The 18,378-nt window shown below is 37.4% G+C and overlaps 1 protein-coding gene across 1 annotated transcript in view; it reads right to left on the reverse strand.

Moving 5' to 3' along the window:
- Nucleotides 1–855: 855 nt before the first annotated feature.
- The window catches only part of LOC120067025 (transmembrane protein, putative (DUF1218)), a 23,657-nt gene continuing 6,134 nt past the window's right edge, over nt 856–18,378 (reverse strand). The window contains exons 2-3 of the mRNA XM_039018396.2: nt 6,542–6,744; nt 856–1,478 (exon numbers count right to left, since the gene is read on the reverse strand). Coding sequence (XP_038874324.1) covers nt 1,142–1,478; nt 6,542–6,744 — 540 coding nt within the window. The 3' untranslated portion in view covers nt 856–1,141. The remainder of the gene's footprint in view (nt 1,479–6,541; nt 6,745–18,378) is intronic.

Consider the following 18,378-nt stretch of genomic DNA (forward strand, 5'->3'; position numbering starts at 1 on the left):
AACCGTTTTTTTTTATATATATTAATTATGAAGGTATTTTTTAATTTTTTTGAAATTAAAGAAATTTTGAAACTTTTGAAAATTTAGGGATATTTTTTAAACAAAATTTTAACGTTTCCATCTAAATCTAACGGTAAGGACATTAACTCTTTTTGAAAGTTTCTCTTTCGAAAGTGAGATCACCACTGGCTTGAAGAAGAGGGATAAAGATATTTTTGAAATTTTTTATAGTTTAGGTGTATTTCTTAACCAAAGTGCAAAATTTAGGGCGTTTTATATAATTTAACCTTGCAAATATAGCAATTTGACCTAAAGTATTAGTAGATATAACACAATGCAAAAAAAATTGCATATATAGTAAAACTTAGATCCAACGTTATGAGTCTATCTATGATAAATCATATCATTGATAAAAGTATATCAATGATAGACCAATGATAAACCATATCACTAATAAGAGTTGATCTATCAACATTATAGTCTATTAGTGAGATACTAAAAGCGTTACCCCTACAATTATCCTAAAATTTTAAATCAACATGCAAGTACTAAAAAAAATTTACACTAAACTTTCCTATTATGATTTTGCATTTTAGAAACTAACAGGTGTACAACATTGGAGACTGCATGCAGGAGAAACTAAGGGAGTATTTGATATAAGGAGTGTAATAATGAGTGAGAAATTATAGTTGAGGAAATTGTTAACTCTTGAGACCTACAGTAAGGATGTATTTGGTTAAACTTTTCAAACATTTAAATTTGAAAATAAGTCATCATAAAAAAAATGAAGTGTTCACTCAAAATAGTTTTTGAAATACTTTCAAAATGTATTTTAAACAACTTTTATAAAAATAGTTTAAATATAAAAACTTTTTTAATAAATATTTTTCTCGTCGTAACATTCAGTTCAAAATACATTCCTTTTCACATAAATATTAATACTACATGTTTTGTTTGATAATCTTCCTATACAACCTCTCTCACCTCACCTACTTGAACACAGAAACAAAACTACAACAAACACAGCCAAATGCTGAGGAACAACAAATTTCCATATCCTTCTAAAGTCCAGTTTCTAAGTACGTTATGGTCTTCACAAGTTCACCATCTCACGAAAGTTTGCTTCAATATCGGTTATGCATCAAGCATACTGTCGTCGAGCATACGTGTCTTCATGAACAAAAACGGGTTGCTGAGTATTTTGTGGTGGAAACTGAGGCTGCCCCAAAGCAATCCCTTGAGCTGGAACAGGATTCCCCCACAAAGGGCTATTGTTTTTTGCCAAATTTAAAGTGAGGTAATAGACTATTGCTAATAAAACACTTGCAAGTGACAGAACGGCGCCTCCAGCAAAGACTCCAGGTTTCACGACGTAACAGTAATAGTAATAGTTACCGAAGTACATGGTCCCTCCACCATGCTGATCGTTAAGGGCAGCACCAGTCAGCAATAACAAGAAGGCGATAACGAAACTGAACCTGAGAATGCAGCACGGATTATGACACTAAGACATGAAGTAATGGAGTACAACATACAAAATTATGAACTTAAATTACTCAAAATGTGTAGGACCGTGTAATAAATTTAAAGATATTCTATAGCATACAGAAACATCATTCGCAGCATGTTCTGACTTGGGCGAGGATAGAGAGGAGAAAAAGAGCAAAATAGCTAAAGTAAAATATGTTTATTTCTGGCAATGGCTATGCCGGACTTCATCAATGGCATCCCTCAACAAACTGAGGTGCAACATTACCTCCCCTTCAAAATAATAGGATGACCACTGAACAATATACCCATTCCAAGGGAAGTGCGGCCTCCCGCGGTCGTGAACCAAGTACAGGAAGTTCGGACATACCCTCCTAGGTTCAAGGTCCAAACCCCATATGGAAAAGTTAAAAATTGAAAACCCTTGTGGTTATAACTTGGTTCCAGTTTTATTCTATTCTAAGTCTTAAGAAAGATTACAGCAATCTTAGTGCATTTGTTTTCTTAATAAGAAACTATTTCATAAAATGAAACATGGAGAAGAGTTGGGCTAGAGAACATAAAAGAAAAGACTTACTAATAAATGGAAATATAGCTATGACTGTAACTATACAAAGGCTTTATAGCATTTACTCTAAGAAGCAATAACAAAAAAATACGCTTACCTAAGGTCTTCAAAGATTTGGTTTTGCTCCTACAATGATTCTTTCTAACCCTTCTTAAACACAAGGACTTAAAAGCTTTTCTTCTTATCCTACTGAAATTCTTTTCCAAGTATAATTACCAAATAAATGCTTTCAGTAGTTAACGTCAAAGAATTTTAGCTTCTTTATATAATGGATAGCGAGCCAAAGTGGCATCAAACAGCATGGATTTTGTTTGGAAAAGGGGTGGACAGACCAGGGCCAAAATTACTGAAAATATTACTCAGTACTCCAAAATAAAGAAGCCATCATACCGCAGATTTAGATCCTTCCATATAAATGAAAACATGAACTCCAACAGCATTACCCATCAAGAGCTTGGAGTTATGGGAATGAACCACTTGAACAATAATCTGGCCCAACAACAACTGAAGAGTAACCTTAGAGGGATAAAACCAGTGAAGTTCTTTCAAAATATTAGGAGCAACTGTGAGGCCAGATTTTGACAGAAAATTTGAGAAAAAAAGATGAGAATTTGATACTAGAGGGGGGAGGGGTGGAGATTAGTCAATGGGAAATGACTTTCAGAGTGAAGTTGAGATCATCTCTCTAAGGCTCTAACTTTCGTACATTTGTATTCCAACTTGATCAGTATATCAATACCTCGCATTTTCAAATTAGAGTTGACCATAAAACAAGGAAAGCTGAGGAGAGAACAAATTTATTAGGAGAAGAAAATTGGTGACTAATGATTAAAAATCCATTATTATTTCTGTGATATTGAATACAATTTCAGGCTCTTAAAGGGGTCTGATCTCTCCATAAACGAGCTGTCTTCACAGTATCCCAAATCTAATTCCCTTCCTCAAACACAAGTCTACAAACCACTCACCTGTTAGCTAACTGTCAAACTCATACCATACAATATACAGCACAGCCCAGATAACTAATTAGTTAAACTACCGCTAGTAAAAAAAAATCAGCAACTTCCAACAAGTAAATCCAATAGGGAGATGAGTATGCCCTACCGGTGAAGTGCATAATGAACTTCAGAGATTACTCGAGATGGGGGGGAGCATTAGAGCATCTGGCACAGAACAGGAAAAATACTTATCAAATTTGATCAGACACACCCCGATTCCTGTTTGACTATCAAGTGGAAAGGTATTTTGAAATTCAACCACCCTCCTAAAAAAATTAATGATGATGATCTATGAATAGTTTCAAATTTTAAAATCTATAGCCATCAGAATAAAGAAAAACACAAATGGTCTTTGATCCCTTTAAAGTTTAAAAGACAAGTCACATAAAATAAGAAGCATGAAAAAGAAATAGAAATGTAAAAGCGTAAACTCATAAAATTATCATCAACTTCCATGAAACTTTAGTCAAACTCACAAGTTTAAAGTAAAAAAATAAATTACAAATTATATTATAGTAACTGGATGACTATAATAGAAAATATAATGAACATAGTCAATTTTAATGAAACAAAATAATAAAATTAAAGTTATTAATCATCGTGAATGAATGATAAAGCAATTCTTGTGAATCCTGATCATTTTTAAGACTAAATATTGTAGGATGGTGAGCACAAATAACAATGTTATGCCACAAGAAGGCCTAAATAACTGGAGGCTTGAGGAAGGCTTCATTGTTAAAGAAAAAAAAAAGCTATAGGTTCATATATATCATGAACTAAGTTGGGCAATCTTATGTTACTGTTATGGCAAGTATATTAGTGTTGGGATTTATGTCCTAAACCTCGTAGACAAATTATTATTTTTGCTGAATGAATAATGTATTATATTAGTGTGTAAATGTGTAATCAAATTATTGAATGAATAATGTATTATTTATTTGAAATAAATAAAGTTTGTTTATTATTTTCATAACTCAAATACAATAAACTAAGATTCGAGGTTATTTAATATAACTTAAACGGTATGTGGCTGACATACAAGTGGATCGTGTTCAAGGAATAACTTAAAAAGTCTATAGTATATGGATCAGATTGGGTAGCTTATCCTAACAACACTATGGTTATGGCCCATTTTGTAAATGTTGCAAATGTTGTAAGCTTTACAAATGATTTGATCCAAATCGTTCATGTGGTGACATGTAAATGAGAGTATCCTATACAGTGAGTCTGTATAAGGCCGGACCACAAAATATATAATCTTTCTTTGTAACACCGTTGCCTAAAGAGATTAATATTTCAATCGACAACCATATAACTCAATCTTAATCCTGAGAGAGTTATGAACTCCTACTCATGAGGGTCATTCTTTGATTTGTATGGGTGAGAGTGGTCTTAGCTACCAACTCAATATGTCTACCATTTTAGGGACGATACTAAGTGAGGAGCTGAGAACATAGCTTCACAAGACCGAATTCACTCCTCAATTTATGGAAAGTAAATAAGTTGTTCCCTTAAGTGCCGACTCCAGGACATGAACAATAAGGTCTCACCCTCTTACTGGCTTGAGAGGAACTTTGTTTATGATTGGACCATAAAACAAAATTGTTTATTAGAAGATCAGTGGTACTTAAGATGCAAGATGTAATTATAGGAATAAAATGGTAATTCGACCAAGTTGTAATTACAAACAACCTATGAATACTTACATAAAATGGTTAAATCAATTGATACATAAATATACTACAGTTCATAAGAGTGTAGTTATGGATCTTTAGTGGAGTGTCTCATAGTTAATGAATGGTGACTAATTTAATCAAAAAGTTTAATTAATTGATCATGTATCATTGGAGCTTATACCTGTAGATCCATTAGGCCCATCTGCTAGCTCACAAACGGGTTTAAACAAGGATTTAAGTGTTAAAAATTTGAAATGTTCAAATTATGGTTTAAGAAAATTTATTGTACATGATACATTTAATTTAATGTATATAGATACACTACAATATAAAGTTAACTTGAATTAGATTCAAATATTAATTAATATAAATTGGATTCTAGGTTAAAATTAATATGAATGAGATTCATATTAATACCATAGATTATGAGAGATATATATATTAGAATATGATTCAAATATATATTAAATTAAATATAAGATATTTAATAAATATATTAATTAAACTTAGATTTAATTAACAATTAATTTAATTAATTTTAACTAATTTAATTAATTAACTCCCTACAGTTACAGGGGAGTGGAGTAGTGGGAGTGAAGAGGGAGTTCTCTCCTCTCACATAAACCCCATCTGTGATCCTCTCCTATGGATATAGAAAAGGGATCATAGGAAGAAAACTAGACCACTTAGCTGACTAGTGAAATTCTCTCAAAAAATTAGAACAAAGAAAAGTTCTCTATGATTTATTTCCTTTCCTTAAAAACCTAGAAAGCTCTCATAAGCCCCCTTGTTCCAAAGAGAATAGCAAAGAAGACCAGTGGTCGTGTTTTGCTCGGAGTATCAAGAACGTGTTTCTTTTTATTGTGTTGTCTGCACTCAAAATCGGGAGAAGATTTGAAGAAGAGGTTTTCAATGGTTTGTTAGTCTTCTCCCTTAATAATCCTATAAAAGCATGTTTAACACTATTTTGAACCTTTGTTCTGTAAAATATTCCTGTAACAAAATTGGACAAAAGACGATTAAACGCTTTTGCACGGGATTCAATCCCTTCAATTAGTACATGTCTTTAACTTAGTAGAAAGTAAAAGCTCCTCTTACATGTTTAGGGTGGATGGAGAAACAAGATATCGTAAGAACTAAGTTAGATGAATACCAATGGAGAGCATTTAGATTGATGGGGAAAGTTGGTTTGGCCATCTTGATTATGTTGCTTTTAGTTAAGAACTACAAGAGATAGGATCTCTCAAAGTATCCTACACGTTGTTTTCATGCTCTCCCCCACTTCCTTTTTCCATGAGCCTAGCTTATTGCTTGATAAAGAGTTTGATGTATTTGACTCTCAAAATTTTTTGTTTTTGTAGAAAGCCAACATAATCCCAACATTTATTATCCTTATCTATTTAGTGTACTTAACAAGTTTTTGATACATGGTCTAGCAAATGTTGGACTTATATTGACTTTATACAACTAGTTTCTAACATGTCTAACAAGTGCCTAATGCATGTCCAACAAGTGTTAGAGTGTTCAAACCCGATTGTGTTGGATATGAAAATGTAGTCAAACTAACATGTCCATGCTTCTTAGTCTCCCACCAAAGAAAAGAAAGAGAGAGAAATAAGAATATGAATCACAGATAAAAAGCACCAACATTTCCAACTATTTCAAAAGTGAGGCCTAGTATTAGCTCAAATTCACAACTCAAGGAATGGCATTTGACAAAAATAATGATCGTTTCTCCAGTTAGAAAGATATGTAAATGTAAAAATAAGATGGAAGGAGAATTCAATTAGAATGGTCCAGAGACCACCTACCATGAAATAACGAAGCTCAGGAGTGCTATTTTCCAATTAGGATTGGAAGGATTAGGACTTCTTTTGCAACAAATGCAACCACTAGAAACATTTACAATTAGTTGTGCAATCAATAGAGAAATTGCAGCAGTTAAACCAAGACCCATTGCTGGACTTCGAGGATATGCACACTCAGATGTAGAGATAAACTGAACCTGAGAACCCTGTTAGAAAAATTGGAATCAAAGTTTTGTTACTCCTCTTCATAGATTCAGGAAACAAATTTACAAACTAAGAACAAATAATACCAAAACAATACATAATTGCACCATCTAAATAATCAATTCAAAGATTAGACTGCAGTTTATACAACGGTTAACTGAAATTGTATAATAATCTTTTAGGATAAGGAAACTGCAAAAATCATAATAATAACAGGTTCCTGATCCAATCAACCTGGTATCCTAAGAACTAAAAAGGAAAAAAATCATGAATTGAAGAAATGATCGCTATGGTTAAAATAATCCCAGTGTTCTTTTAATTATACATAATGTCATGCTTTTCAGATGTGTTAATTTCCGTCAACTAAAGCCCTCCTTTGAATTTCATCTTAGTTAAGTAATTTGGATTAAGGTGGATTAAAATGGCATTGTTGCTTGAAATTAATTATTGGTTTTAATTTGGTTATTTTTTTCTTGAAGGAACGAGACTTTCCATTGAATAAATGAAAAGAGGCTAATACTCAAAATACAAGAATATGAATCAAAACAAGAACTTGCCAAGTACACTTAGAGCAATACATAGGACAATAAAAGCTAATTAAATTGGAGAAATAAATATATTCCCGGTTGAGCATAAGTCTTAGAATATTCTGCAAATTGATTGGAAAGAGAATTCCAAAAAGAAGAAGCTTTAACTTCGACAACTTCAAACTTCAAAGTGATCAAGCTAAGGTCAATGCTTGAACAATTCATTCAATCTCTTAGATGCTAAATGTCAATTTCCATCCAAAAAAAGAAAAGAAATTCTTTGAATTGACCAGTAAAACCAAAATGCTAATTCTAGTCCATCAGTTCCCTTTTAATTTTTGGATTTTGAGGCCAAATTGGTTTAATTTGAGGAGACAATTCATTTGTTTGGATTTATTAAATTTATTGGATTCAAGGAATTAGAGATTGGCCTTGGATAGAGTTACTGGGCTTCATCTTGGCGAAAATTGACTTTGACTTGTTAAAGTCAACTAGGTCAAAATATATATGTATGTATATATATGTATGTGCCTATAAATATATGTATGTATGTGTATATATATTGTTGAAAATAGGGTTTTTAACCTAGGGGCATTTATGTAATTGTGTAAGACCCCTAGGGTTTTCTACTGCCTATTTATACAGTGAGTCTCTGTGTATTCAGTGTATCAGTTTTAAAAACAAATAAGAAAAGACTTTATATCGTGGTTTTTCTCCCTGCACTAGGGTTTCCGCGTAATCTTGCTGTTCTTCTCTTCCCTATTCTTTATTTTTAACATGGTATTAGAGCGCGGTGACGAAAACCTAGCCGTTATGGAAGAGAACCAACCTCAATCCTTCTCTGCTGATGGGTCTTCTAGTTTTGACATGAAAACGGCAATCTGAGCAACGGTAAAAGAATGTTTTCAGGATGCCCTACCAGAATTAATTTCTGTCGTTCAGGTACAATCCTTGGAAAATCACCCTCAGCCGATCGGGTATCACCATTCAGAAACCAGTCAAAATCCGATCACGATCGGAGCTAGAGCCGGCCGTGAAGAACCAACGATTCACGATCGGAGCAATCACGGTCATGGCAGAGTCGGCGGTCTCGAACGTGAAGAGCAGGCTGGCCGCGAGGAGATGTTGACCTTCGATCGGAGCTATCAGGGCAGAATGAGCAGCACTGGAGACGAGAAGCAGAGGAATCGTGATGATCTAATTAGGGTTGGTACCGGTCTGGAGGAAACGAGACCGGTTTGGGTTGAACCAGGGCAGACCAGGCAGACCCGATTTTTTGACTTTAACTCCGACCCGAGATCCGACCCAAGGTTCACCTCACCCAAGAGCTCTTCAGTCCAGTTTTTTGCGCCAGTCGATCCCCTTTCAGCCCATCCAGTCCGACCCGGTGATCCGGTTTCCTTCAACAGCCGACCCGATGGTCTTTCCACATCCAATAGCCAAGGTCTTGAGCAGCCCAAGCGACTAGCACCTATTCCCATCAATTGTAGTTCAACTCGTTACCCAGACAATGTGAGACAACGATTGGCTTACCTACAACAACAGATTTCTGATTTCGATACGATGTTCGGTGCAAATCCTCAACTGGTTTATTCAGAAAATCCGGTAAACTCATTACCTATAGTGCCTAACATTTCCTACTTATCTAGTTTGATGGGTAATTCTGCAGGATTTTATCGTCGGAGAAAAATTAAATGGCCAAAACTATTTCTCCTGGTCTCAATCAATCCGGATGGCCTTGGAACGGCGTCACAAGTTTGGATATTTGACAGCGAAAATTCCAAAGCTAGCCCCAAGTGATCCACAAGAACGAATTTGGAAAGGAGAAGATTCGTTGCTACAATTTGTCTTGGTGAACAGTATGGAACCCCAGATAGGAAGACCGCTATTATATGCTGTAACAGCCAAGGATATTCAAGAGGCGGTGCAAGATCTATATTCTAAAAGACAGAATGCCTTTCGGCTATATACACTCTATAAACAGGTCCATGAATCCAAACAAGGGTCCATGGATGTTACCTCTTACTTTAACAAACTGTTGACGCTGTGGCCAGAAATGGACTTGTGTAGAGAGATTGTCTGGAATTGTCCACAGGATGGGACCCAATATTTGAAGATTGAGGAAGCAGATCGTGTTTATGTGTTTTTGGCTGGATTAAATCCAAAGTTTGATGGTGTTCGTAGTCGAATCTTGGGCCAGCACCCGATTCCTTCACTTCGAGAAGTCTGTTCTGAAATACGACTGGAAGAAGATCGGTCGTGTGCCATGAATAATACCACCTCAACTACTGATGCAGCCGCCTTCGTCGCCAAGCCGTCCAATACTGATGGTGATAAGAAACCTCCTCCGATTTGTGAACATTGTAAAAAGCTTTGGCATACGAAGGACCAATGTTGGAAATTACACGAGAAGCCCCCAAATAGCAGGCGACGACAGTCTTATGACAAATCTAATACTAGTCGTGCCCTGGTAAGTGATTCAGTAGATGAACAAACTCAGAAGCAATCTTCTGGTGACGGTAAACACAGCTCGAGTACAGTTGGGGTGAGTGCAATTGCACAGTCAGGTAATTTTCCTTCTTTTGGCCTAATTAGTGTAAATGGTAAGAAACCATGGATTGTGGATTCCTCAGAGTTATTTATGTCATATAATCCGAGTGCCGATAATGAGCGTATTCGAATTGCAGACGGGTCTTTTGCCCCTGTTGCAAGAAAGGGCAATATCTCTCCGTTTAATGGTTTAATTCTACGTGATACCTTACATGTGCCTAAAATATCGTATAATTTGTTATCTGTCAGTAAAATAACAAGAGATTTGAAGTGTAAGGCGATTTTCTCACCAAATTCAGTTTTATTTCAGGATCTGAAATCGAGGATGACGATTGGCACTACCCGGCACGATAGGGGACTCTACTTCCTTTTTGACGTAGCTTCCTATAGGAATGATCATCAATCTGGGTTCATGTCTTTAAATTTCTCTATTTCTGAAAATGATGTTATGTTATGGCATTTTCGCTTAGGACATCCGAATTTTCAATATATGAAATATTTATTTCCTCATATATTTCGTAATGCTAGTACTTCTTTTAATTGTGATGTATGTATTCGTGCCAAGCAACATCGTGTTTCTTTCCATTCTCAGCCTTACAAACCCTCGAGTCTTTTTTCTCTTGTTCATAGTGATGTATGAGGTCCCTCACTGGTTACTACTTCCACAGGAAAACGTTGGTTTGTCACGTTTATAGATGATCACACCCGTCTCATCTGGATTTTCCTTCTCACTGATAAATCTAAAGTGTCTTCTGTTTTCCAACAGTTTTACACAACTGTCGAAACTCAATTTAAAACAAAGATTGGGATTTTAAGAAGTGATAATGGGCGAGAATTCTTTAATGCCTCCTTCAGAGAATTTCTCGATTCTAAAGATATTGTCCACCAAGGCTCGTGTGCTTACACTCCGCAACAAAATGGAGTAGCTGAGCGTAAAAATCGGCATCTGGTTGAAGTAGCCCGATCTCTTATGTTATCCGCCACCCTTCCGTCGTACCACTGGGGAGATGCAGTTCTTACTGCTACTCACCTCATTAATCGGATGCCCTCTCGTATTCTTAATCTTCATACCCCTTTAGAATTGTTTAAAGAGTCTTTTCCTACTACTCGGTTGATTTCTGATGTTTCTCTTCGGGTTTTTGGTTGTGTTGCTTTTGTTCACTCCCATGGTCCAAACCGCACGAAATTTACTCCTCGTGCTCAAAAGTGTGTCTTTGTTGGATATCCACTCCATCAACGTGGATATAAGTGCTATCACCCGTCATTTCGAAAATACTATGTCTCCATGGATCACCTTTCTCAAGGATCAGTCGTTCTTCATCTTCAGGGGGAGACCATAAATGAAGAGACTAACTGGTCATCTTATGCTATTCCTTTAGAGTCAGTGCCCATTTAAACCTTGTCTAAACCTAGTCCTGAGCATGATAGTCTGGTCCTTCCTACCAATCAAGTTCCTTGTAAATCGTACTACAGGAAGAATCTCAGGAAGGAAGCAGTATCACCTGTTGAACCAGAACTGCCGGCTCCAGTGCAGGAGTCAGACCTGTCATCAGGTCCAGGTACGTATATTCCTAATGATGTTGATTTATGTATGGAGAATGATGAAGGTAGGCATGACAAGGGAGAAGGGAGCAGTAATACTAAAAGAGTGATAGAAAGTGAAGTTGCAGAGGATGAAATGGTCCGTGCTAATGATGATGTGGAAGATACTACTAAAGTTTCTGATACACAGATAGTAAATCATGGTGAGAAGCTTGAAGAGGTAAAAGAACGTGATGCATCACTTGATCTTCCTATAGCCCTGAGGAAAGGTACCCGTTCATGTACTAAATATCCTATGCATAGTTACATGACATATAGTAATCTGATATCCGAGTTCAAGGCTTTTACTACTAGCTTGGACACTGAGGTGGTTCCAGATTACATAAGTGTTGCAATGAAAAAACCAGAATGGCGGTTTGCTGTTATGGAAGAAACAAAAGCTCTGGAAAAGAATAAAACCTGGGAACCGGTGACTTTGCCTGAAGGGCACAAAACAGTAGGATGTAAATGGGTGTTTACTATAAAATACAAGTCAAATGGGACAATTGACCGATACAAGGCTAGGCTCGTTGCAAGAGGCTTTACCCAAACATATGGAGTAGATTATTCTGAGACGTTTTCACCTGTGGCTAAACTTAACACGATCCGAGTGCTTCTGTCAGTAGCTGTGAATAAAGATTGGCCCCTACACCAACTTGATGTTAAAAATGCTTTTTTGAACGGGGAACTTGAGGAGGAAGTCTATATGAGTCCCCCTCCCGGGTTCGAGAGTCAATTTAAAAATAAAGTGTGTAAATTGAGGAAATCACTATACGGATTGAAACAGTCTCCAAGGGCCTGGTTTGACAGGTTCACGACGTTTGTGAAAGCACAAGGATATGTTCAAGGACATTCCGATCACACTCTTTTATAAAAAGATCAACATTAGGGAAAATAGCCGTTCTTATTGTCTAGGTTGATGACATTATTTTATCTGGGGATGATGACGTAGAGGTCACAAGACTAAAAACAGAGATGGCTAGAGAGTTTGAAATTAAAGACCTCGGAAAACTAAGATACTTTCTGGGAATGGAAATGGCTCGCTCAAAAGAGAGTATATTAGTTTCTCAACGAAAATATACTCTGGACTTGCTAAAGGAAACAGGTATGACTAGATGTAAACCTGTTGACATGCCAGTAGAATACAATGCGAAAATCGGTGATAAGAATGATAGAATTCCTGTTGATAAAGAGAGGTATCAGCAGTTAGTTGGGAAGTTGATATACTTGTCTCACACAAGACCAGGTATTTCTTATGCAGTAAGTGTTGAGTCAGTTCATGCAAGCTCCTTGTGAGGATCATATGATAGCAGTTGAAAGTATTCTTCGGTATCTAAAAGGAACTCCTGGTAAAGGCCTGATGTTCAAAAAAACCGATAAACGATCTGTTGAAGCTTACACTGATTCTGACTGGGCATGGTCTATTGTTGATAGAAGATCTATGTCTGAGTATTGTACGTTTGTCTGGGGAAATCTAGTCACCTGGAGAAGTAAAAAACAAGGAGTTGTTGTTAAAAGTAGTGCTGAGGCTGAGTATCGGGCCATGAGTCTAGGGATTTATGAAGAAATCTGGTTGAAGAAAGTATTATCAGATCTCCAGCAAGATAATGAGCTTCCGATGAAATTGTTTTGTGATAATAAAACTGCCATCAGTATTGCAAACAACCCAGTTCAACATGACAGAACTAAACACGTGGAGATAGACAGACACTACATTAAAGAGAGGTTGGACAGTGGAAACATATGCATCCCTTATATTCCTTCAAATCAACAAGTTGTTGATGTACTTACGAAAGGGTTATGGAGACAAAATTTTAATTATTGTGTAAGCAAGTTGGGGCTTGTTGATATCTATGCACCAACTTGAGGGGGAGTGTTGAAAATAGGGTTTTTAACCTAGGGGCATTTATGTAATTGTGTAAGACCCCTAGGGTTTCCTACTGTCTATTTATACAGTGAGTCCCTGTGTGTTCAGTGTATCAGTTTTAAAAACAAATAAGAAAAGACTTTATATCATGGTTTTTCTCCCTGCACTAGGGTTTCCATGTAATCTTGTTGTTCTTCTCTTCCCTATTTTTTATTTTTAACATATATATGTATGTGCATGTATATATATATATATATATATATACATAACTGATTTAATATTTTCGAAGAAGCAGTGGGCAGGAATATTAACTACGAGTCAGAAATTTTTTTGTTGTTCATTTAGAGTTCATTACATATCCGCCATTAATATTGCTAATGACCAGGTGGGAACATAGCCTTCCACTCATTTAGGGCTGCCTCTCGATGGAACGATCTGCTCCAATTCTTTCTGCGGCCTATTTTCAGAAAAGCCGAAATAAGCTCAACAAATGAAGCAATCATTTTCTATCAAAGGGGTGGTAAACTTCCAACAATCCAAGCAGTCCTCTCCAATTTAACTATACACTACATGTCTCACTTCAAAATTCCAAAATCAATGGCCAAACGATTGTAGACATTTTAGGAACTTTTTCTGGGATGGCTCATAACGAGAAAATAAATTTTGCTTAGTAAGCTGACAAAAGGTGCTGCTACCCACCTAATTTGGATAACATTGGAAATCTAAAAGAAAGAGATCAGGCCCTTCTATCCAAATGGATTTGGAGGTATTTGATAGACCTCCTATATTTAGAAAATATGAAAGAATAATCAACAAGAAAAATAGAAAGGGGGTACAAATGTAAATGAGGAAGAAGAAGGGAAGAAAAGGGTACTTAGAGAGAATCAAAGGGTAGGGACCACTTGTGAGGAAATCTGTTATTTTTGTTACTAAATTAGTATAAAGCAAGGAGAGGAGAAGGGGGATAGGTATAGAAGTTTTTTTATCTGAATTCAGCTTGCGAGCTTGTAAGGGGGAGGTCTCGGCTTCCTAGGCTAATTTGAGCCAAAATAGTAAATATATAACTGAGTTACTATCAATTTGGTATCAAAGCTGGTTGTCAACGTTCCGGAGTGGAACCGACGGAGGGTTCTGACTGGTTATGGCCGAGTGAAGTACCGTAAGAGTAGCTGCCGGGACATCGGCTTTTTGGGGATGGGGTATTGTTAGAAACCAAGGTAGTATGGGATGTCTTTGTCCCACATTGGTTAGAATGGGATGACCAATGCGGTACTTAAGTGGCTTGGCTCTCCCACCCCAATAGCTAGCTTTTGGGGTGTGGTTCTCCAAGGTGCTTAAGTACCTAACAATGGTATCAGAGTCATTCCTTCTTGGGAAGGGTATGATGAAAAAGATAGAGACAAGATATTCACTAGCCTATTATGGGAGGAGCTATTCAAACTAATGGGAACTCTCCTAAAGAGGAGCACATCATACCATCCCCAAACGAATGGGCAAACAGAAGTAGTCAATAGAGGATTGGAAGCATATCTCCATTGTTTCACCATGGAAACACCATCACAAGGGTCTAAGTGGTTGGCATAGGCTAAGTATAACTACAACACATCATATCATACAGCAATCAAGCGAACACCCTCTGAAGTGGTATACGGCCGATTAGTAACCCCACTAGTTTATTATGAGCATGGGAACGCAATAGTAGGAGAAGTGGACGTGTTATTGAAAAATAGAGATGAAATGCTCAAGCAATTGAAGAGTACATTAGAAGCAACCAAATAGCGAATGAAGGCATTAGCAGACTCTAAACGACGGGAGGTAAACTTTGAAGTCTCGGATTGGGTATACATCAAACTCAAACCATACCGCCAAAGCTCTTTACTAGTGCACAAACATCCAAAGTTGGCACCGCGCTTCATTGGCCCTTTTCAAATCATCCAAAGGATCGGGCCGGTAGCATACAAGCTAGACCTTCCCCCCGATATAAGCATACACCCCGTACTTCATGTTTCACAATTGAGGAAGGCCGTAGGTACCCTATTGCCGAGAATCACTGCACCACCAGCCTGGCAATTAGGAGAGCAACACAAACTCAAACCAATGGCAGTTTTGGGGATCCGGAAGATCAGCACCACCATATTATCACCTACCGATTTTGAAGTACTAATCCAATGGGAAAGCCTACCAATCGAAGATGCAACATGGGAAGGAGGAGCACAAATCGTTGAACAATTTCCAGACTTTCACCTTGAGGACAAGGTGGTGCTTTGGAGGAGGGTAATGATAGACCTCCTATATTTAGAAAATATGAAAGAAGAATCAACAAGAAAAATAGGAAGAGGGTACAAATGTAAATGAGGAAGAAGAAGGAAATAAAGGTAGTTAGAGAAAATTTGTTATTTTTGTAACTAAATTAGTATAAAGCAAGAAGAGGGGAAGGGGGATAGGCATAGAAGTTTTTTATCTAAATTCAGCTTGCGAGCTTGTAAGGAGGAGGTCTCGGCTTCCTAGGCTAATTTGAGCCAAAACAGTAAATATAAAACCAAGTTACTATCAGTATTTTATGAGAAAGCCTTTCTAAGGAAAAAATCTATGGGCTGCCATATTCAATTTTCCCATTCTGATGGAGGCAAAAACCATGTGTAAAGTTGAGGGGATATCAATATCTGCTTCCGTCATGACAACTGGACAGCCAACATTCCCTTGACAGTTGAGTCCCTGATCTCTATGCTTTATCCACAAAAAAATAATGCACAAGCTCATGTAATGTGGTGTGCAGCAACATATTCTTGGGATCATTTCTAGAAGAACAAGACCTACTATCTATCCAAACTCTCTCGCGCGCGCATCCCCTTCCCCTCCCATCAATCTCAACCTAGCCACCACTTCTTGGATGATGCTGACCATTCGCTTCCTCCCTTCGTCGCCCTATTGCCGAGAATCACTGCACCACCAGCCTGGCAATTAGGAGAGCAACACAAACTCAAACCAATGGCAGTTTTGGGGATCCGGAAGATCAGCACCACCATATTATCACCTACCGATTTTGAAGTACTCATCCAATGGGAAAGCCTACCAATCGAAGATGCAACATGGGAAGGAGGAGCACTTATCGTTGAACAATTTCCAGACTTTCACCTTGAGGACAAGGTGGTGCTTTGGAGGAGGGTAATGATAGACCTCCTATATTTAGAAAATATGAAAGAAGAATCAACAAGAAAAATAGGAAGAGGGTACAAATGTAAATGAGGAAGAAGAAGGAAATAAAGGTAGTTAGAGAAAATTTGTTATTTTTGTAACTAAATTAGTATAAAGCAAGAAGAGGGGAAGGGGGATAGGCATAGAAGTTTTTTATCTAAATTCAGCTTGCGAGCTTGTAAGGAGGAGGTCTCGGCTTCCTAGGCTAATTTGAGCCAAAACAGTAAATAAAAACCAAGTTACTATCAAGTATTTTATGAAAAGCCTTTCTAAGGAAAAAATCTATGGCTGCCATATTCAATTTTCCCATTCTGAAGGAGGCAAAAACCATGTGTAAAAGTTGAGGGGATATCAATATCTGCTTCCGTCATGACAACTGGACAGCCAACACCCTGACAGTTGAGTCCCTGATCTCTATGCTTTATCCACAAAAAAAAATGCACAAGCTCATGTAATGTGGTGTGCAGCAACATATTCTTGGGATCATTTCTAGAAGAACAAGACCTACTATCTATCCAAACTCTCTCGCGCGCGCATCCCCTTCCCCTCCCATCAATCTCAACCTAGCCACCACTTCTTGGATGATGCTGACCATTCGCTTCCTCCCTTCGTCGCCCTATTGCCGAGAATCACTGCACCACCAGCCTGGCAATTAGGAGAGCAACACAAACTCAAACCAATGGCAGTTTTGGGGATCCGGAAGATCAGCACCACCTTATTATCACCTACGATTTTGGAAGTACCATCCAATGGGGAAAGCCTACCAATCGAAGATGCAACAAGGGAAGAAGAGCACTATCGTTGAACAATTTCCAGACTTTCACCTTGAAGGACAAGGTGGGCTTTGGAGGAGTAATGATAGACTATTATATTTTAGAAATATGAAAGAACATATGAAAGAAGAATCAACAAGAAAAATAGAAGAGGTACAAATGTAAATGAGAGAAGAAGAAGGAAATAAAGTAGTTATGAGAACATTTGTTATTTTTGTTACTAAATTAGTATAAAGCAAGGGGAGGGCAACGAGGTAGAGTCATAGAAGATTTTGATCTAAATTCAGCTTGCGAGCTTATAAAGAGGAGGTCTCGGCTTCCTAGGCTAATTTGAGCCAAAACAGTAATATAAAACCAAGTTACTAACAGTATTTTTATGAGAAAGCCTTTCTAAGGAAAAAATCTATGGCTGCCAAAATTCAACTTTTCCCATTTCTGATGGAAGGCAAAACCAATGTATAGTGAGGTTATATCAATATCGCATCCTCATGACAACTGGACAGCCATCATTCCCTTGACAGTTGAGTCCCTGAGCTCTATGCTTATCCACAAAAAAATAATGCACAAGCTCATGGTAATGGTGCAGCAACATATTCCTTGGGATCATTTCAAGAAGAACAAGACCTACCTATCTATCCAAACTCTCTCGCGCGCGCATCCCCCCCCCTCCCATCAATCTCAACCTAGCCACCACTTTCTTGGATGATGCTGACCATTCGCTTCCTCCCTTCGTCGCCCTATTGCCGAGAATCACTGCACCACCAGCCTGGCAATTAGGAGAGCAACACAAACTCAAACCAATGGCAGTTTTGGGGATCCGGAAGATCAGCACCACCATATTATCACCTACCGATTTTGAAGTACTCATCCAATGGGAAAGCCTACCAATCGAAGATGCAACATGGGAAGGAGGAGCACTTATCGTTGAACAATTTCCAGACTTTCACCTTGAGGACAAGGTGGTGCTTTGGAGGAGGGTAATGATAGACCTCCTATATTTAGAAAATATGAAAGAAGAATCAACAAGAAAAATAGGAAGAGGGTACAAATGTAAATGAGGAAGAAGAAGGAAATAAAGGTAGTTAGAGAAAATTTGTTATTTTTGTAACTAAATTAGTATAAAGCAAGAAGAGGGGAAGGGGG

The sequence above is a fragment of the Benincasa hispida genome, chromosome 12 (genome assembly GCF_027475165.1).
Source record: "Benincasa hispida cultivar pf3 chromosome 12, pf3_genome.v1.1, whole genome shotgun sequence".
In the NCBI taxonomy this organism is placed as follows: domain Eukaryota; kingdom Viridiplantae; phylum Streptophyta; class Magnoliopsida; order Cucurbitales; family Cucurbitaceae; genus Benincasa; species Benincasa hispida.